The sequence below is a fragment of the Moschus berezovskii genome, chromosome X (assembly GCF_049115385.1).
Source record: "Moschus berezovskii isolate FMDL1 chromosome X, NW_MosBer_1.0, whole genome shotgun sequence".
In the NCBI taxonomy this organism is placed as follows: Eukaryota; Metazoa; Chordata; class Mammalia; order Artiodactyla; family Moschidae; genus Moschus; species Moschus berezovskii.
Window position 1 is genome coordinate 90,376,055 of NC_142488.1, and position 26,949 is coordinate 90,403,003.

At 42.6% G+C, this 26,949-nt stretch overlaps 1 protein-coding gene and 1 pseudogene across 3 annotated transcripts; both read left to right on the forward strand.

Annotated features, from left to right (window-relative positions):
• Positions 1-3,666: 3,666 nt before the first annotated feature.
• Positions 3,667-17,531, forward strand: LOC129564474 (T-complex protein 11-like X-linked protein 2). Of its 3 annotated transcripts, none has more exons than XM_055438485.2 (9): positions 3,667-3,811; positions 6,171-6,303; positions 11,696-11,816; positions 13,199-13,419; positions 14,308-14,444; positions 14,715-14,932; positions 15,028-15,209; positions 16,190-16,353; positions 17,181-17,531. In XM_055438485.2, the coding sequence occupies exons 1-9, from the start codon at positions 3,667-3,669 to the stop codon at positions 17,411-17,413; spliced, it is 1,554 nt and encodes a 517-aa protein (XP_055294460.2). In that variant the 3' UTR covers positions 17,414-17,531. The 3 variants fall into 3 exon arrangements, with proteins under 3 accessions (XP_055294460.2, XP_088689751.1, XP_088689752.1); XM_088833625.1 differs by having other exon boundaries at positions 3,685-3,811; positions 6,186-6,303; XM_088833626.1 differs by lacking the exons at positions 3,667-3,811; positions 6,171-6,303 and adding an exon at positions 15,567-15,569.
• A 7,956-nt stretch (positions 17,532-25,487) lies between these two features.
• Positions 25,488-25,634, forward strand: LOC148773371 (5.8S ribosomal RNA; annotated as a pseudogene).
• The last annotated feature ends 1,315 nt before the right edge of the window (positions 25,635-26,949 follow it).

Here is a 26,949-nt window from a genome sequence, read left to right on the forward strand (position 1 = left end):
CACAAAAATAAATACATGATACACCTCATTAACAAAATGAAGGATAAAAATCACATGATCATCTCAATAGATGCATAAAAGCATTAAAAAAATTCAAATCTTTTTCAAGATAAAAACTCTCAACAAATTAGGTATAGAATAAATGTAACTCAACATAATAAAGACCATATTTAACAAGCCCACAGCTAACATCATACTCAACGTTGCAAAGCTGAAAGCTTTTCCATGAGATAAGGAACAAGACAGGCAGGACACTCTCATCACTGTACTAGAAGCTTTAGCTAATGCACAAGACAAGGAAAAAATATTAGGCATACAGATTGGGAAAAAGACATAAAACTATCTTTTGTTCATACATGATAATAATATATGTACAAAATCTAAAGGAATCAACAAACTCCTAAACAAGTGATTACAGTAAGACTGCAGGATATAAATATATATGAAACAACTGCTTTCCTGTATATCTCAATGGGGTAGCAAAGAGTCAGACGTGACTGGACAACAACCTTGGAAGACAGTTTCTTCTAAACTAAGCCTACTTATACCATATCATCCAGTAAACATATGCTTTGGTATTTACCCAAAGAAGTTGAAAAGAATATTACACACAAAACTCTGCACATGAATGTTTATAGCAGACTTATTCATAATTGCCATAACTTGGAAACAACCATGATGTCCTTCAGTTGGTGAAAAGATAAATACACTTTGGTATATCTAGACAATGGAATATTTTTCACAGCTAAAAACTAATGAGCTACCAAGTTATGGAAAGAAATGGACGGAACTTAAATCCATATTGCTAAGTAAAAGAAGTCAGTCTGAAAAGACTAATTGCTGGGTAATTCCAACTAAATGGCACTCTAGAAAAGGCAAAACTATGGAGACAATAAAAGATCAATGGTTGCCAGGGGTTAGGTGGAAAGGAGGGATCCTGTGGAACACAGAGGATTTTTAGGGTGAAACTACTTTGTATGATATTATATTGGTGGGTACATGTTGATATTGTTACTGTTGTTTAGTCACTAAGTCGTGTCTGACTCTTGTGACCCCATGGACTGTATCTGACCTTGTACAAAACCATGGAATGTACAACACCAAGAGTGAATCCTGATGTAAACTATGGATTCTGGCTGATAATGATGTGTCTCATCAATTGTAACAAATGTACCACTCTCATGCAGGATGTTGATAATGGGAGAGGCTAGACATGAATAGGGTCTGGGGGCATATGAGGAATTTTTGTAACTTCTGCTCAATTTTGCTGTGAACCTAAAAGTGCTTTATGAAATATACTCTATTTTTTTTCTTTGCAAATGATATAGTATTTTATTTTTTTGCCACAGTATTTGCATCTCATTTTTATTTTATTTTTTTATTTATTTTAATTGGAGGCTAATTACTTCACATTATTGTATTGGTTTTGTCATACATTGACATGAAACACAGTTTAACTTAAATTTAGTACTAACAGAATTTGAAGCATCACTGAGAAGAATCTTTTAAACACTGTAATTTTGTGAGGGAAAAAAATCTGTGTCATTCTGGATAATTTCTCTTTGAAGCCAAGTAGAAATCTTATTTTTAAAAAGATAAATCAATTTCTGGTTGATTCATGCTTTATCATGTAAAATTTGATGTTCAAATCGAGAAAAATAAAATTAATCATTTCTTCCGAGTTTTGTGTGACAGCATTTTGTTTCAAAGTTGATATTACTGAAGCAAATATCAAGAGAAGATGAGGAAGGCATTCAGATTTAGCATTTATTAATATTATACACTCTGCAACTAAGCAGAAACTTTACTGGTCAAGACCCTTCACATCCTTTTGGACCCAGAGGGTAGTTGGAGTTTCCTTAGACTGGAAAGCTCTTGGACCTCTCCTCTATAACTGTTGTGCAAGATATCCACATTTCATTATTGACCCTAACAAGGCAAGGGATGAGAATTTGGCCGAATTATAGTTTTGTTTTATGAAGTAAAGTTAGTGGGTAAAAAAACAGTCATCAGGATAAAAGAGCAGGATAGAATAGTGCAGAGTGGTGGTGGTGGTGGTTTAGTCACTAAGTCGTATCTGACTCTGCCACCCCATGGACTGTATCACACCAGGCTCCTCTGTTCATGGAATTCCCCAGGCAAGAATACTGGAATGGGTAGCCATTTCCTTTTCTAGGGGATCTTCCGGACTCAGGGATCGAACCTGAGTCTCCTTCATTACAAGCGGATTCTTTACTGACTGAGCCACCAGAGAAGTCCCTAGTGCAGGGTAGAGACATCTTTAAAAAAAATTTTTCCCCAAAATTTGGAAATGAGTCAATACAGGGGTCCTCAAATCACTGTAACTAACTGGCCGGTAGAGTGAAAAAGTAAACTAGGACTAAAGAGTGAGCAACCCAAGTGCCCTTAGAGTCATCTATTCTAGCACCCACACATTCTAGGTGATCTCCAAGGCTCACAATTGGATTATAATGAAGAAGCCAGGAAAATAGTTGGAAGAACCAAACCAAAACCTAGGCTCCCTCTGAGACTTACGATCTGGCCCCTTCACCGCAAAGTTTTTATAACCAGCCCTTTAAAATGATGCTTGGTTTCTATATTTGTAAAATGGAAGTTTAACAGCCTATTTGTCTCTACATTGTGAGGAGGATTGACTTAAACAAAAGGGGGAAAAAAAACCCTGAAAACATAATTCTGGATTTCTGTAACCCTGTTGGTTTTTCATTTCAAAGGTTACATGAGCTTGAGGTGAAACAAAAAATAATGCTCCTTTTCCTTTCTAAATTGTTATTTAAATGTTTTTCTCCCACTAGGCAGACAGTTCTTGCCTGGAGGGGAGGCACAGGACTTGAGAAGATTAATTGAAAACTTTCTTCCTGGAGAATCTCAGCTGCATACCTGCTCTATCACCAAATGTTGCATCCCCACTTGTCTTGCCTGCTCTCTAGGTTCCCATGGTACCCTGGGCACATGACCCTTTATGTTACCTGGACACCCTTTTTTTCACGTTTCGGACTGTTCTACCCAGAGTCATTGGCGGGGGTGTATGCTGGGTTGGTTTCATCATCTCCACAGTTGTGTCCAGCCCCTTCCTGCTGATCTCCCCTCCTGTCCTGTCCCCCATGGTATGCCCCAGGACTGCACTGGAGAGGCCGAGGGGCCTCACTAACAGACACAACAGTGGGGCAGCGGGTCGAGGACTGGGCTGAGGTTAGGGGCTGGGGTCCCGAGGGCCGTGGGGGTGTCTTGCTGCCTGAGTCCACCTGCCAGGCCTCTTCATAACCAAAGGCAAGTCTGGGGCAGAAGTTAAGGAGGAAGGGGGTTATTCCCAGACTAATTAAAGACAATTGAGTTTGAGGAAGTCTCTTGAGGAAGTTATTGTCTATCTCTGGGCCTTGATTTTCTCTCCTTCTTACCCAATGCTAACTTTCTTGAATTTCAGGATAGGCAACTCTTACTACACTCACTGTTCTCCTTCCCTCAAGGCTATATGAGAAACCTAGCTATTCCAAAAGAGACTCTTGAAACCCTTGTCCCCACCCTCAACTTGGAGCCACAGATTCAGTCAAAGCACAGACTGGCAACTGAAGAGAGCCCTCCTGTCCGCCTCCCTGTATCAGAGCCAAATCTTCCACCACTAACAGCTTGCCTCTTCTTTTTGCCCCAATGCCAGATACCATCAAGATGCCCAAGATGGAAAAAACTGTGCTCCAGAATGATTCCAGTGAAGCAGAGAGTGGAGCCCAAAAGCCTGAAACAACAGAGCAGACCCAAGAAAACCAGAGCTTCTGTTTAGATGACCACTCTGATGGTAGGTCTGGAATTCTATCATCATTTCCTTGGGAAGTGCCCGATAGCAGCTAGGTTAAAGGAATAGATATAATGTGGTTTAAGTGCCTTTAAGGAGCACAGAAGGCTCTTACAACCTTATGTTTTTTACTCCACATCCTTCTGCTAACTCCTCTTTCATACTATTCTTTTTCTTGTCTTTTTTCCCCTCTAATCTTTACATATTGGACCTAGGTCCCCAATTGTCAAGTGAAATTAAAATATATTTTAACTCTAGAAAAAGAGGCCAACAAAACATAATGACTTGTGTTTGACAAGACTTGAGTGTGTCTGAGTTAGTTCAAAACATGGGAAATTGGTGACATTCTTACATTTTGATTTTATAGATTGTAAATAATAAATCTAGAGTGGATTTGAGAGAATCCTAATTACCTAGTGCTGGAATTGTGTTCTGTCCACTCCCAAAGTACTTTGTTGACATAAGAATTATCACTGCTCTAGGGTAATGTTTTAGATCTATAATAACAGATACATAGAAGCATGAGGTCTCTTCTACACCTCGTGGTAGGCACTTATTTGAGATTTTTGTTTGACTAGTCCAAATCATAGGAACTCGAATTGCAATTCTCTTATGAAAATCCCCAGTGAATTCAACCAAACATAAATCTGAAGATCTGTCCAACTGTAGTGACTTGATATAAACTGTTGAAGACAGAAATGAGAAAAATAGTTGGAAGCCACAATATTGTTGAGTCATGTATGTTTTTCTAGTGGCCATTTAGGGTCACTGCTAGTAAACGGAGTGGAACAATTATTAATTCATAGTGTCTCTCAAATAAATGACTTAATGAATTGAATATATTATATATTTCAACATATGTAGCTTTTTAGTTAGAGCAGAAAGGAGACATGGATTGATGATACTAACTTCTGTTGAAAAATTTTTAAATAAGAAGTAAATTTGCATAAGTAGATCATCTCATTGGTGAAGTTTTAGGATTCTTAGATGAGTCTTATATTTTTGGTTATAAGTAGTTCTTTTTGAACAAATTATGGAACAGTGTTGAAAGTGAGAGAGAAAATAGTTTTATTGTATATACCAAGTAATAATTGTAACTACTGTGTGTGCTTAGTATTATCTCTCTGTAACTAAGTAGTCTGTACAACAATCCCTCTGTATCCACAAGAGATTGGTTCCAGGACTCTTCCTCACCCTCACCCCTCAGGATACCAAAATCCATAGTGCTCAAGTCCCTTATGTAAAATGTTTTAGTATTTGTATATAACCTACTTATATCTTCCTGTATAATATAAATCATCTCTAGATTACTTATAATACCAAATTCAATATAAATTATATGTAAATAGCTACCAGCATGGAGCAAATTTAAGTTTTGCCGTTTGGAGTTTTCTGAAATTTAAAAAAACATATATTTTTTTCTGCCATGGGTAGAAACTTCAGGTGCAGAGAGCCAACTGTATAATGAACTCAGAAAGTCGTTCCTAAATTCCTATGATACTGTGTAATAAAGTTTTTACCAATCTTGAAGGAAATAAAGCAAAAATATCATAGGTTTCAAAAATAGAGTTAAATTGATGCAATTTAAAGATTGCTGAATTCTGACTATTTTCTTTTTTGCCTTTTGAGACGTTAAAATATACTTTTTTTCCCACAAAATAATTATTTGGATTATGGTAAGGTGGGTTTTTTGTCACAACACCCATATGTGGAAAAATTAAAATTGGCATATTACTGTCACTCAGTACTGTGTGAAATTTTATTGGTCTGTGGAATCCCAAGATTTTGGAACAATGCTTTAAGAATGGTTCAGCTTTAGAACCATATACTAATACTTATGGTGTTATCTGTAAGGAGACTGTCATTTTATGTCTCTTCCTCTCTCATCAGAGATAGAAAAAGGATTTAGGAACCACTTTCTGAGTTCATTATACAGTTGGCTCTCTGCACCTGAAGTTTCAACCAATGGCAGATAAAAAATATTTTTTTAAATCTGTAGATAAAACAGTAAGTATAAAAAGTAAATTCTAGCTAAAGGTTTATTTTATAAACCACAACTTATTCATTATTTCTTTGCTATATTTCACTTATTGTTTTGTGGCAAAAGTTTTTGAAATAAGTTTCACTTTTTGTTTTTCATAAGGTAACTTCTCCTCATAGCTGACTTCTCTGCAAGTTTCTAGAGCTGTTGAATGGCAAAGAGTTCAGAAAACCTCAAATACTATAATGATCGAGTGAATCTGTTTAAGATCTGTTTGATAAATCTAAATTTGAGGAAGTTACTTGGCTGAGTGGATCTCTGATGAAAAGAAATTCTATTTGTGTGGGTTCCCTATTTACTGATCTCTATGCCTTTTTCCAGCAAGCCGACCTGAAGTACTTTCTGTCACGGATCTGATAGAGACAGTTAACGAAATTTCTAAGCTTAGCATTGCTCATGAAATCGTGGTAAATCAAGATTTTTACATGGAAGACAGAGTATTACCTCCCAACAGGTATCAACTCTAGTTTTTCCATTTTATTCCTCCTGGCATATGTACACAGCACAAATGACTTTGGATCAGGTTTGAAGCATTTTTATTAATACAGTTAATGTTTTAGCATGTCTTAAATGGTACCAACAAACAAAACAGGGGAGTAATCTGTGTAATTATTAGTTTTACAGACTGAAAGCAGAAAAATTTTATCTAAGCAGGGAATAAATTAATGAAATTATTGTCAGAACTTTCATTTTTGGTATCTCATTTAACAATGAAACAGTGAATTCCACATCTTCTTAGACAGCTTTGGAGGAAGTAGCTACTAGTAGTTATTCTCTTAACTGTCTATAGATCGATCGAGTACAAATGAAACTATTTCTTTTCTAATAGTGATATTGCCAACTCTTCATGGGATAAGAGATTTCAGGGAACATTTCTGCTTCATAATCAGATTAACAAAAATTCTGTGAACCAAGATCAAAACCCATTAATAAACAATGCCCCTCTAAAATCACACTTTATTCTGGCTCTTATTAATTTGTATTGATATTGTAATACATACATGAATCATTCAGGGAGTATGATTTGAATACTTCTAGTAGTTTGTTAATAGTTAAGTGAATAAATTTCTTTGTTTGACCCAATATTGCATATAAAATTCCAATTTTCCAGCTTTAGAAGTGGCTTCTATTTTGCCACTTCAGGTATTCTATCACTTAAGCACCTTGTTTTGTCAGTGTCTCTTGATCTTTACACTTCTTAGTTTTTCCCCTTAGTTTTCCAACACTGCCTTCACTGTCCCTGGAGCCTTAGTTAGATTTATTTTTCTGCTGGCAGGGGTGCAGAGAAAGTGAAACAAGGAGAGTGAAGATCTGTTAAAGTGGCTGAGGGTTTGTGGTGGTGATGAGGGGTGGGGAAATGGAGCAGAGGGAATAGTAGTCTTGAACTGGCCAAACAGTTTGTTCAGTTTTTCCTGTAAGGTGGCTCTAGTAGCATTTAGTTGACTTCAATTTCACTTCAAACGACTTTATTAGGTTGTATTGTGACAGCTGTGGTATCAGCATGCATTTTAAAAAAACATCAAAATTGCTGAATTTTTGTGTAACAATTTTAATATTGAAGATGGAAGAAGAAAGCAACATTTTGGCATATTATGGTTTATTTTTTCAAGAAAGGTAAAAAAGTTCCATTTTTAAAACAAATTGTGACAGATGATCAAAAGTGGATACTGTATAATAATGTGGATTAGAAGAGATCATAGGGCAATCGAAATGAGCTACTACCAACCACACCAAAGGCTGGTCTTCATCCAAAGAAGGTGATGTTGTGTTTATGGTGGGATTGGAAAGGAGTCCTCTATTATGAGCTCCTTCTAGAAAACCAAACAATTAATCACAAGTACTGCTCCCAATTAGACCAACTGAAAGCAACACTTAACAAAAAGCATCCAAAATTAGTCAACAGAAAACACATCGTTTTTCATCTGAATAGTGCAAGACTGCATGTTTCTTTGATGACCAGGTAAGAACTGTTACAGTTTGACTGGGAAGTTCTGATGCATCTGTGTATTCACCAGGCATTATACCTTCAGATGTCCACTTATTTCAGTCTTTACAAAATTCTTTGAATGGAAAAAGTTTCAATTCCCTGGAAGACTTAAAAGGAACCTGGGTTAGTTCTTTGCTCAAAAAGATAAAAAGTTTGGGGAAGATTAAATTATAAAACTGTATGAAAAATAGCAGGAGGAACAAAATGGTGAATATGTTGTTCAATAAAGTTGTTGATGAAAATGAGAAATGTGTCTTTATTTTTACTTAAAAACCGAAGGAACTTTTTGGCCAACTCAATGTTTAGAACTTGGTCTTCATTGTTTTGTTATTAACAGCCTTATTCTGGTGTAGTAATGCAAGAAGTATACCAAAAAAAAATACTGAAACAGTTGAGGGTTATCCATTATCTATAGGTAATCAATGACTGCTTTTACCTTTGGACTTATAAAGTGATACTAATTAGAGTTATGGATTCCTAAGAGAAATCTCATTGTCAGATATTTATTCTACAGACATTTATGGAGTATGTACTAGGTGGAAGGCTGAATGTTAAATGTTGGAGACATTGGAGTGTGATGCTGGCTTTGCCATTAAGAAGCTTCTGTAGGTGAGATAGTCAAATAGTATATAGTTCCTGTGCAGTGATAAGTTCTCTCACATCCAGTATATGGAGTTCCTTATTCCTGCTTAGCTGCCGAGGAGGGTATTGGAAACCTTCCTGATGAGGTAATGTTGAGTTGAGTTTTTAGATATGAATAGGTGCTTTTCAGGCAGTCTCGGGTTCATAAAATTGTATAGGAGAAAGGGACCAAAACCACCCCAAAGAAAAAAAATGCAAGATGGCAAAATGGTTGTCTGGGGAGACTTTACAAATGCTGAAGAAAGACGAGAAGAGAAAGCCAAGGGAGAAAGGGAAAGATATACCCAACTGAATGCAGAGTTCCAGAGAACAGCAAGAAGAGACAAGAAGGTCTTCTTAAGTGAATAATGCAAAGAAATAGAAGAAAACAATAGAATGGGAAAGACTAGAGATCTCTTCAAGAAAATTGAAGGTATCAAGGGAACATTTCATGTAAAGATGGGCACAATCAAGGACAGAAACAGTAGTGATCTAACAGAAGCAAAAGACATTAAGAAGAGGTGGCAAGAATGCACAGAAAAACTATGCAAAGAAAAAAGTCTTATTTATCTGGAAAATCACAATGATGTGGTCACTCACTTAGAGCCAGATATCCTGGGGTGTGAAGTCAAGTGGGCCTTAGGAAGCGTTAGTATGAACAAAGCTAGTGGAGGTGGTGGAATTCCAGCTGAGCTATTTCAAATCCTAAAAGACGATGCTGTTAGAGTGCTGCACTCAATAGGCCAGCAAATTTGGAAAACTCAGCAGTGGCTACAGGTCTGGAAAAGGTCAGTTTTCATTCCAAAAGAAGGGCAATGACAAAGAATGTTGCAACTACCAAACAGCTACACACATTTCACATGATCAGAAGGTTAGAACTGGACCTTTGTGAGTCAAAGTTAGAACTGGACATGAAACAACTGACTAGTTCCAAATTGAGAAAGGAGTATGTCAAGGCTGTATATTTTCACCTTGTTTATTTAACTTATATGTAGAGCACATCATGAGATATGCTGTGCTGGATGAGTCACAACCTGGAATCAAGATTGCTGGGAGAAATAACAACCTCAAATATACAGATGATACCACTCTAAAAGCAGAAAGGGAAGAGGAACTAAAGAACCTCTTGATGAAGGTGAAAGAAGAGAGTGAAAAGGCTGGCTTGAAACTGAACATTTAAAAAAGCAAGATCATGGCATCCAGTCCCATCATTTTATGGTAGATAGAAGGGGAAAACGTGGAAGCAGTGACACATTTAATTTTCTAGGGTTCCAAAATCACTGAAGACTGTGACTGAAGCCATGAAAGTAAAAGATGCTTGCCCTTAGAAGGAAAGCTATGACAAACCTAGACAGCATATTAAAAAGCAGACACATCACTCTGCCAACAAAGATCCATACAGTCAAAATCATGGTTTTTCCAGTAGTCATGTGTGGATGTGAGAAGTGGAACACAGAGAGACCGAGTGCCAAGGAACTGATGCTTTCGAATTGTGGTTCTGGAGAACACTCTTGAGAGTCCCTTGGACTGGCAGGAGATCAAATCTGTCAATCCTAATGGAAATCAAACCTGAATATTCATTGGAAGGACTGATGCTCCAATAACTTGGCCACCTTATACAAAGAGCCTACTCATTGGAGAAGACACTGATGCTGGGAAAGATTGAAGGCAAAAAGAGAAGGGAGTAGCAGAGGATGAGATGTTTAGATAGTACCACTGACTCAGTGAACAAATTCCAGGAGATAGAGGATGTCAGAAAAGCCTTGCATGCTACAGTCCATGGGGTCACAAAAAAAGATGAGGACACAACTTAGCAACTAAACAACTTTGGGGTTCCTCTGGTGGTTCAGCAGTAAAGAATCCGCCTGCCAATCCAGGAGACCCAGGTTCAACCCCTGGGTCAAGAGGACCCCCTGGAGGAGGAAATGGCAACCCACTCCAGTATTCTTGCCTGGGAAATCCCATGGATAGAAGGGCCTGGAGATCTATAGTCCATGGGATCACAAAGAACTTGGACACAACTTAACTACTAAACAACAATGACAACAAGAAAATCTTCTTGGTGATAGGGAGGTTCTAGAGAACTTTAAATGATCATGTCATTATGATCAGATTTTTTTCTTAGAAATATCATTGGTCTTAGCAAGAATATGTGGCATTGTGGGAGTAAGACTGTGATTGAGGGCCGGAATACCTTTACTGCTGCTGCTGCTAAGTTGCTTCAGTCGTGTCCGACTCTGTGCCACCCCATAGACGGCAGCCCACCAGGCTCCCCCATCCCAAGGATTCTCCAGGCAAGAATACTGGAGTAGGTTGCCATTTCCTTCTCCAATGCATGAAAGTGAAAATTGAAAGTGAAGTCGCTCAGTCGTGTCCAACTCCTAGCGACCCCATGGACTGAAGCCTGCCAGGCTCCTCCGTCCATGGGATTTTCCAGGCAAGAGTACTGGAGTGGGTTGCCACTGCCTTCTCCTTACTAAACTATTGCAATAGTCCAGGAAGGAAGTGATGGCAGGAGGAGATGGATTCCAGACATATTTAGGAATCAAAATCTCTGTAATTTGGGGACCAAGTGCATTAAAGGGATGAAGAGAAGTAATTATTATGCGTTAGATGAATAACAGTTGGTGACATCTCACAAATGGGATTGGTGTGTTGGGGAAGGAACTGTGACTTTTTTCATTTATCTCTGTATTGCTTGTAAAATTTTCAACAAAAGCCTGCATTACTACTCTATTTTTAGTGGGAAAAAATGTAAACTTTATGATTTGTTTGAAAAGACACAGGTTTGAGAAGGGAAGATAATGAGTTGGAGGTGCACATAAGATTTTCAAGTGTTATCAAGAAGGAAAATCCTTTCTTGGATTTTAAGGCTGAAGGGAAAAGATCATCTAGTCCAAAGGTATAAGTCTACAGGTACTAAAACCAAGGCATACATTTAAGTCAGATGAAGAACCAAGGCTAGAATTCAGGGCCTCAAATGCAAGTTCTTGGTTCTTCTCACTAGAAGGAGAGCTTTTCTGGAACCATGAGGAATCCTTCTGAGAGAAATTGACCAGTGCCTTTGCACCTGAGACTAAACTCAGTTTATTCAACTCTGCTAAAGTCTAAACATAGCTCCTGCCCTATCAACATAATGGTCTTTCATGATCTTAAATGATGTTTGGGATTTAGGAGATTAGGATCCTATATCAACTCTCTGGGTAAAGAGCAACTTGTTCATTTAACCGTTTTATAGTCTGGAAGGCAGGATTATGGAGACAATGTACAAGGCTTTTTGGGACCATCTGAAAGTCCAGCTATCAAGTACTCCAGCTGACTTCACTTCTGCACTTGAACTCCTAAAAGAAGTTAAGGCGGTGAGTAACCAACTTCCCATTTGTGGATATTAAATCTTAGTTGTGGCATGGGGGATCTTTCATTGTGGTGCATGGGCTTCTCTCTAGTTGTGATGTACAGACTCAGCACTTGAATCTTGTAGGCTTAGTTGCCCTGCAGCATGTGGGATCTTAGTTTCTCTGAGCAGGGATCAAACCCATGTCCCCTGTATTGCAAGGCGAATTCTTAAATACTGAACCACAGGGAAGTCCTTTTTTTTTTTTTCTTTAAATTGCAGACCTTTTAATTGTTGATAACTAGGAATTATTTTGGGGCTTCCCAAGTGATGCTAGTGGTAAAGAGCCCACCTGCCAATACAGGAGAAGTAAGACACTCGAGTTTGATCCCTGGGTAGGGAATATGCCCTTGAGGAGGGCATGGCAACCCACTCCAGTATTCTTGCCTGGAGAATCCCATGGACAGAGGAGGCTGGCAGGCTACAGTTCAGAGGGTAGCAAAGAGTCGGACATGACTTAGCATGCCTTCATGCACAAGCTTCCTTTCTACATATGTTGCACTACTTGAACAGATAATATGGAGAAACTTCCATTTTATTTATACGAGATGAAGCTTGAAAGTTGAGATCTTGCTGTAACAACACAGTATGTCATTCAATTAAACAGATTTTCGCTTAACTCCCATTATGTTTTCTGTGTTTCAGAAGCACATAAATACATAAGAGAGCCTTTGCCAACAAGAAACGTGTACTTTAGAGTGAAAAGATTATTTCAAGTGACACTTAAAGGTTTCCCTGCCTATTTCATCTTTTCCCTTTGTAGTCAAACAATCTAATAATGTCCTTATCCCTTATTAAGAATATCTCACCACCACAAGGCTATATTTAAAATGGATAACCAAGGACCTACTGTATAGCACATGGAACTCTGCTCAATATTGTGTGGCTGCCTGAATGTGAAGGGAGTTAGGGGAAGAATAGATGCATGTATATGTATGGCTGAGTCCCTTCGCTGTTCTCCTGAAACTATCACTTTGTTAATTGGCTACCCGAATACAAATTAAAAAGTTTTATAAAAAGAATATCCCATTACCTTGTGATGGTATGTATTTTATATTTTTTATATCCTGCATTTGTTTTTGTCACAGTTATTTTTCTTCCTATCTTTATCTCATTCTGCCCAGAAACTAGTACAGCACTGCTGTTACTACTAACCCCAGTGAAGCCTTAAATTATAACTGGCTCCTAAACAGAGAGAAATCATATTCTGTATATGCAATTGGGAAACCTAGTTTCCGGAGCCCCAGTCGACATAGGCTGGCATGCCTTTGCCTTAAGGAGATTGTTCATCGGAGAGTGTTTGGGTTCTAAATAATTTGGCTACATTGATTTTATTTTTCTGGGCAGATCCTGCTATCACTGCTATTACCACGCCAGAACAGCTTAAGAGATGAGATTGAAGAAACTCTGGACATAGATCTCCTCAAGCAGGAAGCAGAGCATGGGGCCCTGAATGTCCCTCATCTCTCCAACTACATTCTTAATTTGATGACCCTGTTGTGTGCACCAATCCGAGATGAAGCAGTGCGAAAACTACAGAGAATAACAGATCCTGTGCAATTACTGAGGTGAGAAACTAGACGTACTGTTCCTGAACACTAGATGTACTATCCTGTCTTAGACACTATACCAGAAAACTCTGGGCCAGCTATTGGGTTATAGCCCCTGGCTTGCCTAGCTCTTCTATACTGAAGAACGGACTAATACCTCTGTTGTTCCTCTCTGGTTTATTGGCTTTTATTTTCAAAGGATGGATTCTCAGAACCTTTTGGATGATCTTCAGATCATTTAGACACTTTCTAAGAAATGATGCTGTTAAGATACTGGCTTCCCAGGTGACACTAGTGGCAAAGAATCCCCCTGCCAATGTAGGAGATGCAAGAGAAGAGGGATCGATGCTTGGGTCGGGTTGATTCTGTGGAGAAGGAAACGGCAACCCACTCCAACATTCTTGTTTAGACACTAGAGTACAGTAACTGTTTCTTTGGGAGATTTCAAACAGCACTTTCGCAGATAATTTCTAATGTCCTAACTCAAACCCTGTGGAGGAACAAGAATGAGGATGATCCTTGTTTCACAGATAGAAGAAGCAAGACCCAGAGGTAAAGTGATAAGCCTAATGAGTTAGAAATTCAACCAACATCATCCCAACTGCCCACAGAGAGTTAGAATTTTAGTCATTTTTCTGATATGGAGTACCTACAGTGGAAAGAACTCTAGACTAGTAACTAAAAGGTCAGAAGATGTATCTGTTCCTAGCTCTGATAACAACTCATTCTGTGGCCTTGGGTCCCTGGCTCCAATGTCTGTATTTGTAAATTGAAGTAGGACTGTGGTTTTTAAGGCCATTTTTAACTCTAAGATGCTGTGATTTTAGGACTCTTAGCTTGAATTCCACCTCACTCCACTAGATTACCTTTCAGAGTGTAAGCATTTGATTTTTCCTCCATTGACAGGGGTATCTTCCATGTTCTGGGCCTGATGAAAATGGACATGGTGAACTATACTATACAGAGCCTCCGACCCTACCTGAAGGAACATTCTATCCAGTATGAACGAGCTAAATTCCAGGAACTCCTCAACAAGCAACCCAGTATGTTCAAAATTTAAGGACAGGAGAGGGGGAGATTTGACTTTGGGTCTGATTTCTTACAGTGATACAGTACGTTCTGTTTTGTTTTTTTTTTTTAATAGCTTCTCCCTGTTGGACAGGGGGTGAGGGCACGGGGTAGGAAGAAGGAACATTTCTCTAAGAGAAAAGATGTACAAAATCACTTATTTATTGAGGAAGAATATATCCTCAAGCCTTACTTTTCAAGCCTTGGTGTTTGAAGATATTTACATATTCCCTTCTATGTCATAGATCTCCTTGATTGCACCACAAAATGGCTAACCAGAACAGCTCTAGACCTCACTACACCACCTTCAAGTTCTCCTGACTCTCCCAGCTCCTCCAACATGGCCCGTTCATCTCCAAATTGGGCAGTGGACAACCCACAACTTCCCAGTTCCACAATGGTGCTATACCAGGGTTACCTGAATCTTCTTCTCTGGGATCTTGACAGTAAAGAGTTTCCTGAGGTACGAACATATATTAGAATATTGCCTTTTTGTTTTGTATTTGATACCTTTACTAAAACACTCTTCTGACAGCTTGCTTTTCCCTACCTCTCCAGACTCTGCTGATGGATAAAATCCGACTGCGGGACATGCAGTCCCAGTTGAAGCAGTTGGCCATTCTGGCCTCAGTCTTGCTAGTGGCCAGAAGTTTCTCTGGTAGTGCTTTATTCAGTTCGACTGAATTTGTGAATAAACTGAAACACATAACCAAGGCCCTGATGGAAGAATTTAAGTCCAGGTAAACTTCATAGAGGCTTTCCTGGTGACTCAGTGGTAAAGAATCTGCCTGCCAATGCAGGAGACCCAAATTTGAACCTTGGGTCAGGAAGATCCCCTGGAGTAAGAAATGGCAACCCACTCCAGTGTTCTTGCTTGGAGAATTCCATGGATAGATGAGCCCGGCAGGCTACAGTCCACAGGGTTGCAAAAGAGTCAGACATGACTAGAGACTATACAACATGAGCAACAACAAATTTCCTAGATCTTTCTGAAAGCTGAAAATAGTATGTTAGTTTTGAAACTTAGGCAGTTAATGTATTACTGCCTTATTCTTTATCATAAACCACTCAGAAGACCTTGGGCATCATCTGCAAAGGTCGTTGGTGTCTTTTGATAAATTGTATTAAGGCTTGTGATGGAAACAAAACCTATTTCCAAGGAGGTGAGTGTGGAAACTAGTTTGCTATGAATGATTCAGTACTGCTTTTGCTAAAAATGAGTAATTATGTACTTAAATAAGTGACACTGGATTTGTGTATGTATATCCAGAAGTTGATCCCTTGGTCAACATGTATCCATAATTTGCTTCATGCAGGGCACCTCAGCCGAAGTAAAAAGAAGAACTGGAAGTTCAGATCTCAATATATTTACAAGTTAATTGGTAAAGTAGGGAAGACAATGATGAAAAATGCTTAAGAAATCTTAACACAGAATTTGAATAAAGTTTATGATACTAAAGAATACTGAGTAGATACAAGAATGGTCCAATTTGTTTCATTTGAAGTGGAGAATAGTATGAATTAGTTAATATGTACAAATTAATATGTATGAAATAGTTGACATCTTGAGGGTAACAATGAAATGATTTGAAATGCTGGGTCCTCTGTTAGTGGTGGAGAGCTGGAATTCTTTTGTAAGTGGACATGGCTTCTGGTGTTGGACTCTCTGGGCTTTGCCCCTGTGCTAAGGACACTCTGCTTTCTATCCTTCATTATCTAGGCCTGAAGAGGCTATGGTGAGTGTGAGTGAACAAGTGTCTCAGAAAATCCATGAACGCCTCAAAGACATGGGCCTAACTGCCCTGAGTAGTGAAAAGAAAGCCTCTCTTAGAGGCCAACTTCAGAACATCGCCAAGAAAGAGAACCGTGTTCGTAGCATCATTGGTAAGAGTCCTCCTCTGGTGGTGGGGCTGGGAAGGGGTGGCAAGAATGTGGAAGGTGAGAAGGTGGACTCAAGCCTGGAAGTCAGTTGTGAAGCCATTCAGAGGATGGAATGATCTTTGGGAAAGTCTTTTGGCTTTAGTTTCCTCATGTATAATGTGTGGAATTGAAATAGATCTCTTTCAGTTTGAAGAGTGAACATATGGTTTTAAGGTCAGCTAGGCTGTGTAACTCGCAGGTGCTAGTGCTGAGTGATTCTTGGTCATTCTCTTAACTATAACCCAAGACCTGTGATGGGAAACCCTTTCTCTATCCCATGCTTTATTTTACCATGACAGTCCCTACTTCCCTCTAAGGAACAGATGCTAATTTAGGCCGCAGGATATATTCCATGCTAGAATGGAAGCAGTGAACTCGACCACCTTGCTTCTTACTTTTGCACCTTGACATAGTCTGATATGGCTGTGTGGACCCAGACTTGGTACACTGGCTGCAATGTGTGTCCTTAGAATTTCACGTACAATGTCTAGGATCCTCTTGTTAGGTCACACACATTGGGAGCTCACTTAGTATCCCATAACATTATAAACAGCCAGAAACTTACTGGCTATACATCTTTCAATAATGCATTGCTTTTAGGAGCTTTATAGCATTCCTTCTTCCAAAAGAAAAGGAAAAAAAAATCTCATCAACACGTTTTACCTGAATGAGTGGGTAAGTCAGTGAAAATGTGTTAATTTAAACGTTGGCGAACAGCGAGTGCAAGGGCATTGTGAATTTCTTCTGAAACCTCTTTGATCTTTCCCTTTTAACTTTCTTCTTGCACACAGATCAGCGGATCCACTTGTTTCTCAAAGGCTGTTTGGTTCGCGGGATGCAGGAGTCTCTGCTAGACTTCCCTGTTGGCCTTATTCTCATCAAGGGGGAGTTGACAAAACTGGGTTGGAAGTTTTTCAGTCTGATGCATCACAATCAGCAGGTATTTAGCCCCTATTATGATGAAATCCTTAAAGATATCATCCCTCCAGCTCAGGCACAAGAAACAGAAGTGGAGTCTATCTGAGAGTGCCAGACCCCAGTCTGGCAACTGGGATCCAGGAGAGAGGGCTAAGTATGTTCCCAGGATGACATCACCTGTGCCCAGCAGAGTAGCTCTTCCTCACTTCAGCCTGGACTCAGGGCTGCAGGATTCCAGCATGTAAATACAAACTGGCCCAGCCCCCTTCATAATAAACTTCTGCGCTGCAAGAAAACCTCAGTTCCTTCTGTGTTGTGACTGAACCCAGGTTTTGTGCCCTTATCCCCTACTATCTGAGAACCAGTGATCCCTCAGTTCTCCTTCACTGGCTAATCATTCTTCAGGATGCTGGCTTGAGCAGGCATCAGGGCATCGGCTGCTAGCATTGTTTCCTCCAATGGAAAATCATTTCCTTGAGGGCTGTGAGAACTTTCTGTGGAATTTTTGCAAAGTATGAGTTCTGGAAGTATAAGGGCTTCTAGAGGTTGGGAATACGCTGAGTTACAAATCAGGGGAAGACATAGAATCCTATTTCCAGTATCACATTTTCCCTGTACTTTTAAAGCTGCAGTAATAGTAAAAGCCCTCACATCCTGTTCTGGTGTGGGGCATGAAGCAGTATGCAAACTACGGAGTGGATGAAAGTCAATATTGCCTGCCAACAAGCATTCATTTGAGGATAGTTCTCAGCCTCAATGGACACGCGCTATTCTCTTTCTGTCTTTAGTGATCCTGGGGGTAAGTTTTAGACTCTCAAACCAATTCCAGATGCAAGCACTTAGGTCACAGAAACTTGTTTCAAGTTCATCTCTGGTTCCATTCTGTAGCTAAATTTTCTACTGTCACATTTCAAGGCTTACAACACTTCTTGAGATAAATGACCTGGGTATTCAAGAGTGGGACAGCCACCCTGTTTCTTCCCACTTGCAGTCTAAGCCTCTAACTCCCAAATTGTGATTGTCAATTCATTTGGCATCACAAATGACAAATGTCTTAGACTCACAAATATCTGGGCTTGTTTTCTTCAATTGTGGAGATTCACCGTATCATTTGAACTTTGACTGTGTGGATCACAACAAACTGTGGAAAATTCTTAAAGAGATGGGAATAACAGACCACCTGACCTGCCTCCTGAGAAATCTGTATGTAGGTCAAGAAGCACGAGTTAGAACCAGACATGGAACAACTGACTGGTTCCAAATCTGTAAAGGAGTACGTCAGGGCTGTATATTGTCATCCTGCTTATTTAACTTATATGCAGAGTACATCATGAGAAATGCTGGACTGGATGAAGCACAAACTGGAATCAGGATTGCCGGGAGGAATATCAATAACCTCAGATATGCAGCTGACACTCACTTATGGCAGAAAGCGAAGAACTAAAGAGCCTCTTGATGAAAGTGAATGAAAAGAGTGAAAAAGTTGGCTTAAAACTCAACATTCAGAAAACTAAGATCATGGCATCTGGTCTCATCGCTTCACAGCAAATAGAGGGGGAAACAGTGGAAACAGTGACAGACTTTATTTTGGGGGGCTCCAGAATCACTGCAGATGGTGATTGCAGCCATGAAATTAAAAGACACTTGCTCCTTGGAAGAAAAGTTATGACCAACCTGCTGCTAAGTCACTTCAGTCGTGTCCGACTCTGTGCGACCCCATAGACGGAAGCCCACCAGGCTCCCCCGTCCCTGGGATTCTCCAGGCAAGAACACTGGAGTGGGTTGCCATTTCCTTCTCCAATGTGTGAAAGTGAAAAGTGAAAGTGAAGTTGCTCAGTCGTGTCCGACCCTTAGCGACTCCACGGACTACAGCCAACCAGGCTCCTCCATCCATGGGATTTTCTAGGCAGTAGTACTGGAGTGGCTTGCCATTGCCTTCTCCGATGACCAACCTAGACAGCATATTAAAAAGCAGAGATATTACTTTGCCAACGAAAGTCTATCTAGTCAAAGCTGTGGTTTTTCCAGTAGTCATGTATAGATGTGAGAGCTGGATTATAAAGAAAGCTGAGCACCAAATAATTGATGCTTTTGAACTGTGATGTTGGAGAGGACTCTTGAGAGTCCCTTGGAATGCAAGGAGATCCAACCAGTCAATCCTAAAGGAAATCAGTCCTGAATATTCATTGAAAGGACTGATGCTGAAGCTGAAACTCCAATACGTTGGTCACCTGATGTGAAGAACTGACTCCTTTGAAGAGACCCTGATCCTGGGAAAGATTGAAGGCAGAAGGAGAAGGGGATGACAGAGGATGAGCTGGTTGGATGGCATTAACTACTCATGGACATTAGTTTGAGTAAACTCCCAGAGTTGGTGATGGACAGGGAGGCCTGGCGTGCTCCAGTCCATGGGGTTGCAAAGAGTTGGACACAACTGAGTGACTGAACTGAACTGAAGTGACCCTATCATTTACAGGCCAACTACAACAGACCACCAGCAATCTAGGAAAATAGGGTGAAAAGTAGCTCACCTTTGGACTTGTTTGAAACAGACAGGAGAAAATAAAAATTCACTTGTGGTATATTATAACTGGATGGGGGGAAATGTCCTCACCATTTCATGGGATGGGAAGAGCTGAGTATAATTTACTTAATCCAAGAATAATAACAGATGAGATTTGAGTTCCATTAGTCCCAGGGTAATTTTTCTAGAAGATGGATCCCAGGTGGTTGCTACAGCTACTTGAATAGAGTGATATCTTTATTGACTGAATATAAGGCACACAGAGGAAGGAGCCTGGCAGGATATAGTCCATGGGATCACAAAGAGTCAGGCATGACCGAGTGACTGAGCATGGCACAGAGGGAAGCTGGGGAATGGATCATTCAAGGGTCCTAATCTTGTGACTTAGTTTTAGGAAAGAAACAATGGCTGGTTAATGTGCTTTTCATAAATAGGGTGTGAATTTTGTCTAGCTGGATTTTCTAATCTGATTTGCCATTATTAAATGCATTTAAAAAAATCTTCATTTTGGAGTCCTGATTGTTTGTATTGTTTACAATACAATTTATACAATTTTACAATTTATTATACAAATTTTACAATTTATTATACAAATTTACAATTTGTACAATTTATATTGTTTACAGTTTGGAGTCCTGATTGTTTACATTGTATATAAAAATGTACTCTGAAGGGATCCCTGTGGAAATGACTGTTGGTGGCAGGAGTGTTGGTGGATACAGACATTAAACTGAAATGAAATTTTGCCTTATAGTTTACAATTGAAATTTGGTATAATTGATTTATTTGAGATTCTGAGTTAGTTTTATATCTCCACATGGAGAGAGAAATCTTAAACAGGGAAAGATGGCGCCATTCAATCCTGCTCACCATTTAAGGGGAAAATATATACATATATACACACCCTGAAATGGTGAGGACACTTTCCCCCATCCAGTTATAATATCCCACAAGTGAATTTTTATTTTCTCCTGTCCATTTCAAACAAGTCCAAAGGTGAGTATGTGTGTATGTGTTTCAGCTCTTCTTCAACTCAAGCTGAATAAAAAGCCCAGAAATGTGCAAAGATGTTCCCTTAACTCACTTAACCAGAGAAGATAAACAAAAAACAGAAACATGGTATCTGTCTAACCCATGAATACTCACGTCATTTCTCTGAAGAAAAATGAAGTGTTCTCAGCCTCAAAACGTGACAAAAAGATTGGTTCATCTGTAGGATGGGACCTGTGTTCACAGGCAGATAGTTTACCAGTGATCCACCTGGATTGGCAGTATGTGCACACGATTAAATATGGTAAAAAGCCAGTTTCTGCAGCACGCTTGTGTTTCATTCAACCGAGAAGAAATCCCCATTTTTACAATTTTGTGTATCCTTCCAGAGATATTCTCTGCAAATGCAAGTACACATTATAATGTTATGGTCACATACAGGCCAGGCACTCTTTTAAACTTTCTACATATATGGTTTTATTTATTCCTCCATTGTTTATTTCCAGTCTATGTTTCTAGTTCTAGTGCAGTATTCTTGCCTAGAAAATCCCGGATAGAGGAGCCTGGTGGGCTACAGTCCATGGGGTCACAAAGAGCTGGACACAGCTGAGCAGACAATCACAGAGCAGTGTGGAACAAGAAGCGCTGACGGGAGTTAGAACCTGTTTTGCTTTTTGTTTATCTTCTCAGGTTGAGTGAGTTAAGGGGACATCTTTGCACATTTCTGGACTTTTTCTTTAGTTTGAGGTGAAGCAGAGCTGAAAGAAGTTCTTTTGAGGATTTTTTGAAGCCACTGGACTAGATTATCTTGAAAGGTTCCTGGGTTATTTTCTTACAGTGGCTGTAACAAATTACCATGAACCTGGTGGCTTAAAATAACACACATTTATTCTCTTCTAGCCCCAGAGGTCAAGTACAAAATCAGCTTTACTAGGTACAAACCAAAGTTTCTTAGCAAGGCCACTGTCCCTTTTGCAGGTTTTCTCTAGGGGAGAATTTCTTAAGTTGCCTTTTTTACATCTAGAGCTGCATTCTTACAGTCGTTGCCTTGTGACCCATTCATCCATCATCTGAGCCAACAGCATAGTAACTTGCTTCAGTCATAACACTGCCCTCCTTTTTCTGTGTCAAATGTCCTTCTCCTTTCCTCTTTATAAGGACACACTACTACATTTAGGGCTCACCAAGCTAGTTTCCTGGTGACTCAGACGGTGAAGAATCTACCTACAGTGCAGGAGACCTGGGTTCGATCCCTGGGTCAGGAAGATCCCCTGGATCTTCCAGTATTCTTGCCTGGATAATTCCATGAGCAGAGGAGCCTGGCAGCCTATACTTATGGGGTCACAAAGAGTTAGACACAACTGAGTGAGTAACACTTTAACTTTTCGCTTTCAAGATAGTCTCCCCATCTCAAGATCCTTAACTTAATCACATCTGCAAAGTCCCTTTTGCCAAAGCAGATGATATTCACAGATTTCAGGCACTAGGGCATGGATATCCTTAGAGGGCATTGTTCAGCAGACAACAGTCTGTCTTCTGATCCCTGCAAAGATTCAAATCCATCCATTATGCAAAACACATTCATCTCATCCCAATATCCCCCAAAGTCTCAACATAACATATCAAGTCCAGAATCTCACCTGTAAATCATTTAACCAGATATGTGAGAAACTGGGTATGATTCTCCCTGTGGCAAAAATTTTCTCCATCAGTGGGTCTGTGAACTAGTGAAAAAGTTACCTCTTCCCAAATTACAGTAGTGGGATAGGTATAGGATAATAGTTACAGACATTCCCACTTCAAATGGGAGAAAATAAAGAAAAGAGTTATTGGCTCCAAGCAATCTTGAAATCCAACCAGGTAAACTCCGTAAGGCTACAAGGCCTGGAAATCATCTTCTGTGCCTGGAGATTCTGGCCTTTGTGCCTGAGGGTCTATACTTCACATCAAAGGTTCTGTACTCAGAATCATCCTTCCATTTTTTCTGAATGATACCACATATTTGCTGCTGAGTACTTTTTATCAATTTGTCTCCTACCTGTAGGTTTTTGGGAATCTAACACCCTTCTTAATTTATATGCTGAAAATTTGCTTATAAAACATGTCCTCAATATTTTTTTAAATAACTCACCATTCTTTGTAGGAGATTTTTTTGGATGCATAGACAAGATCTTCTTAACTTCACTTTAATTTTTTAAAATAAATTTTTAGCATAGTTGAAAGCTTTTTCAGAGTCATGTAGCCAGTTTTTAATTCCTTTGATGATATCTATACTGTGCCTCCAATGTACACAACCCACCTACTTGGTGCTGAAGAAGATGAGGAAGATGAAATCCTGCTGAAGACCTGGATATAGAGCTGTAAGAAATGGTAGTGTGTGGGGCGCAGGCAGAAGCACTGGAAAGGTGTGACCTCTGAGGAGAGAAGGGACTTAACAAGAACAGAATTAAGAAACTAGTGTCTTTTAATTAATTTATTTACTGAACGCATGCTGCAACATGTGGGATCTTAGTTCCCCAACCAGGAATCCACCCCAAGACCTGCTGCACTGGAAATGCAGAGTCCTAACCAACCACTGAACTGCCAGGGAAATCCCACAAATAGAATTAAGTCAGAGGCATTTTCTATGGTGTCTTCTTTAAGCCAAATAAGCATTCAGTTATTCACAAGTTGTATAATTTTTGCATTTAAAAATATCAGTGAGAACTCCACTGGTGCTCCAGTGGTTAGGACTCAGTGCTTTCCCTTCCCTAGGCTGGGTTCAATATCTGGTTGAGGAACTAAGATCCTGCAGTGCAAGCTGCGTGGTCCCCACGCACCCATCCCCAAATAATCAATGAATAAATTTAAACAGCTTCTGTACTACCAAAAGAAGGAATCGTGTTAAAAGTAAATATTATAGACTTTATGCTAATATGCTTGCCCAAAGAAGTGCTTTACTAATCAGTAAAGAAGTAGTTGCTACTGCCCCCTTGCTACTACTAATTGGATCGATGGTTTAGTGAGGCACTGGGATGGGCCCGGCCAGGGTCTGCCCAAAGCCCTAGCTGAGCATTAAGACAGTGAAACTTTACTATCTACATAGCTGAACCTGCAGGAGGATCATTAACGCGGTTCTGAGAGCGTGGAGGCCTCTCCAGGCAGCTCCCCAGCCTGCCCCCCTGAGGGGCGGGAAGGGGGCACGGAGGCTACCGGAGGCCGGTCCGCTCGTTTTCGAGGTCCCGGCGCCTGGACGGCTGGCAGTCGGGCCGTGGTCTTTTGAAAGGGAGGACAGAAACGGTGGCGTGAAGCGATTAGGTGGGAAGGCAGCTCCTCGCCTCCCCGCCCCGCCCGTCTTCCTCTCGTGCCTACACCCGGGACACCCCGAACCCTGTCTGGAGGGCCGAGGCGAGGCCTGCTCCGCGTCTCGCGAAGTCGTCTCTGGCGTGTCTTACTTGCCCAACCTCCCTGCCACGTCCCTCGAGGTTGTGTTCGAGGGTTCCGTGGTGCCGAGCACCCTCCCCCGGCCCCCGCCCTCGTCTCTGGGGCCAGTTGCGACAGCCCGTTCCCCCCACGCCCGTCGCGACCGGCCAGCGTGGAGCCCCTGGCGTGTCTCTGGTATTCGGCGCGGTGGAGGCGGCTCCTCTGTGCGGACCTTTTGCCCGCATGTTGCCCAGCGCCTCTGTGCCTCGGGCCTCCCCTCCGTCGGGCCAGCTCTTTCTCGCCGCCTTCCCGTGTGGCCCTTCTCGCTTGCGCCCCGCTGCCCATCGGAGTTTCCCTTCCGCCATCGGTGGCTGGGAGGGTGCCTGAGACCTGGGTGCGGGGAGGGCCCTGGGGTTTGGGAAAGAGAAGGGGCCATCGGAGAGCCAGGGTGTTCTGCCTGCTTTCCAGGGGACCGGGGTTGTCGTCAGGCGGCAGTCGACCAGCGCCCAGCGATCCCGAGTCACGGGCCCATAGCACCGAAACCTGAAGCCTGCGTGCCCCGGGCGGTCGCGGATGGAGCGTGGTGGTCCAAGTCCTGCGGCAGCCGTGGGGCGCTCCGCCCCCGCTCTGCTGCCTGGCTTTTCGCAGGTACCTAGCCTGGAGAAGGAAATGGCAACCCACTCCGTGTTCTTGCCTGGAGAATCCCAGGGACGGGGGAGCCTGGTGGGCCGCCGTCTATGGGGTCGCACAGAATCGGACACGACTGAAGCGACTTAGCAGCAGCAGCAGCAGCCTGTCCTAGGGTGGAGGTTTAAAAACTCCTGGGGAGGTGGCCCGTCCGCCTTGGGGTCGGACCCGCGGGTAGTCAGGAGACTGGTCTCTTGCCCAGATCCCCCACCCCCCGCAAGGGGCCATGGCGCCGCTGGGCAACACGGTCACCCCGGCTGAGGCAGCCCGGTGGGGGCTACCCGGCGGAAGTTCACTTGGCTGCGGCCGCTTGTTCCGCTGGTGCAACTGGCCTCCCTGGACGAAGGCGGGAATCCGCCTCCGCACTCCCCCTACCCGCCCAGCTTATATGGAGTGTCCTAGGCAGCCCCTGCTGGTTGGTGCCTGATGTCCCATCTGGAAACTTTCCAGATCATCAGGTCTGCTGTTTCCCTCTGACTTGGCCTGCCAGAGGTACCCTCCTGGGCGAATGTGCCTCACCAGCGGCGGGTCTCTCCTTGGAGTGGGAGGGGGCCTGAAATAAAAACCAAACTGGTAGGACTCTGAGAAGTGGATCACTCTGCTCCAGCATCCATGAAGAATGCTGTGAAAATCAATGTGAATTGCAGGATGCAGTGATCATTCACACTTCTGTTGCACGTGTAGTCCTGGGCCTCTTCCAGCTGCTAGGCCTATCTGAGTGTGGCTTGCTGATTCAAGTTTCCCGCCACCTTCCAACGCATGCCTGCGCCCTCCCCCCCGCCTCCCGCCCCTGCCAGGTTTGCTTTGATGGGGATGTCCTCGCAGGGCCTCCAGTTCCTCCTTCCCCCTAAGTATAGATATAGTGGCACACGCCTTTGAGGTAGATGCCTGCCCCCATGCATGACGGGAAGGAGGGAAGCAGTGTGCAGGCGGTCCGCGCGCTTAGGCTGCCGGAAGTAGGGTTGGTGGCCTTCTGAAAGGGACGACAGTGAGAAGGGGTGTCCTGAAGCAATCGGGTGGGAAGGCAGCTCCTCGCCTTCCTCCCGCCGGTCTCCCTGGCGCGCCTACTCCCTGGACACCGTGAACCCCGTCTGGCCGTTCCAGGCGACGCTCGCCGCGACGTCGTCTCTGGCGTTTCTCTCCCACCCAACCTCCCTGCCACGTCCTTCGAGATTAGGTCCGAGGGTTCCGTGGGGCCCAGCACCCCCACGCTCCTTGGTCTCTGGCCAGTTACGACACCTCCTCCCTACCCCCACCCCGGTTGTGACCGACCAGCGCGTAGCCTCCTGCGCGCCTGGCGCAGAGCCTCAGGGCTACGCGGCGTGGCTGAGGCTGCGCCCCTACGGGGGCGGCTTGCCTGCCTGTAGCCCAGCGCCTCTCCCCGCCCTCTGTGCCTCCGGCCTCTCCTCCGTCGGCTAGGCAATTTCTCGCCCTCCCCGCGTGTGACCCTGCTTGCTTGTGCCCGGCTTCTGGTTGAAGCCTCCCCTTCCGCCCTCGGTGGCTGGGAGGGTGCCAGAGACGTGGGTGCGGGGAGGGTCCCGGGGTTTGGGAAAGAGAAGGGGCGATCCGGGACCCAGCTTTCCAGGGGACCGGGGTTGTCGTCGGGCAGCAGTGTACCAGCGCCCAGCGATCCCTAGTCACGGGCCCATAGCTCCGAAGCCTGCATGCCCCGGGTGGTCTGTCGATGGAGCTTGGCGGTCCAAGTCGGGGTGCCGGCTGTGGGGCGCTTCGCCCATGCTTTGTCTGCCTCGCCTTTCGCAGTTACCTAGCCTGTCCTGGGGTGGAAATTTAAAGACTCCTGGGGAGGCCGCTCCTCCGCCTGGGGTTGGGCCCGCGGGTAGTCATGAGACTGGTCTCTTCCCCAGATTCCGCCGCCCCAAGGGGCCGTGGCGCCCCCTGGCGCCACGGTCACCCCAGCTGAGGCAGTCGGGAGGGGGCTACCGGCGACTGTTGGCTTGGCCGCAGCCGCTTGTTCCCCTGCTTGAGACCCTCGTCCTGGAGGGAGGAGGGAAACCGCCCCCCCGCTGCCCACACCCCCG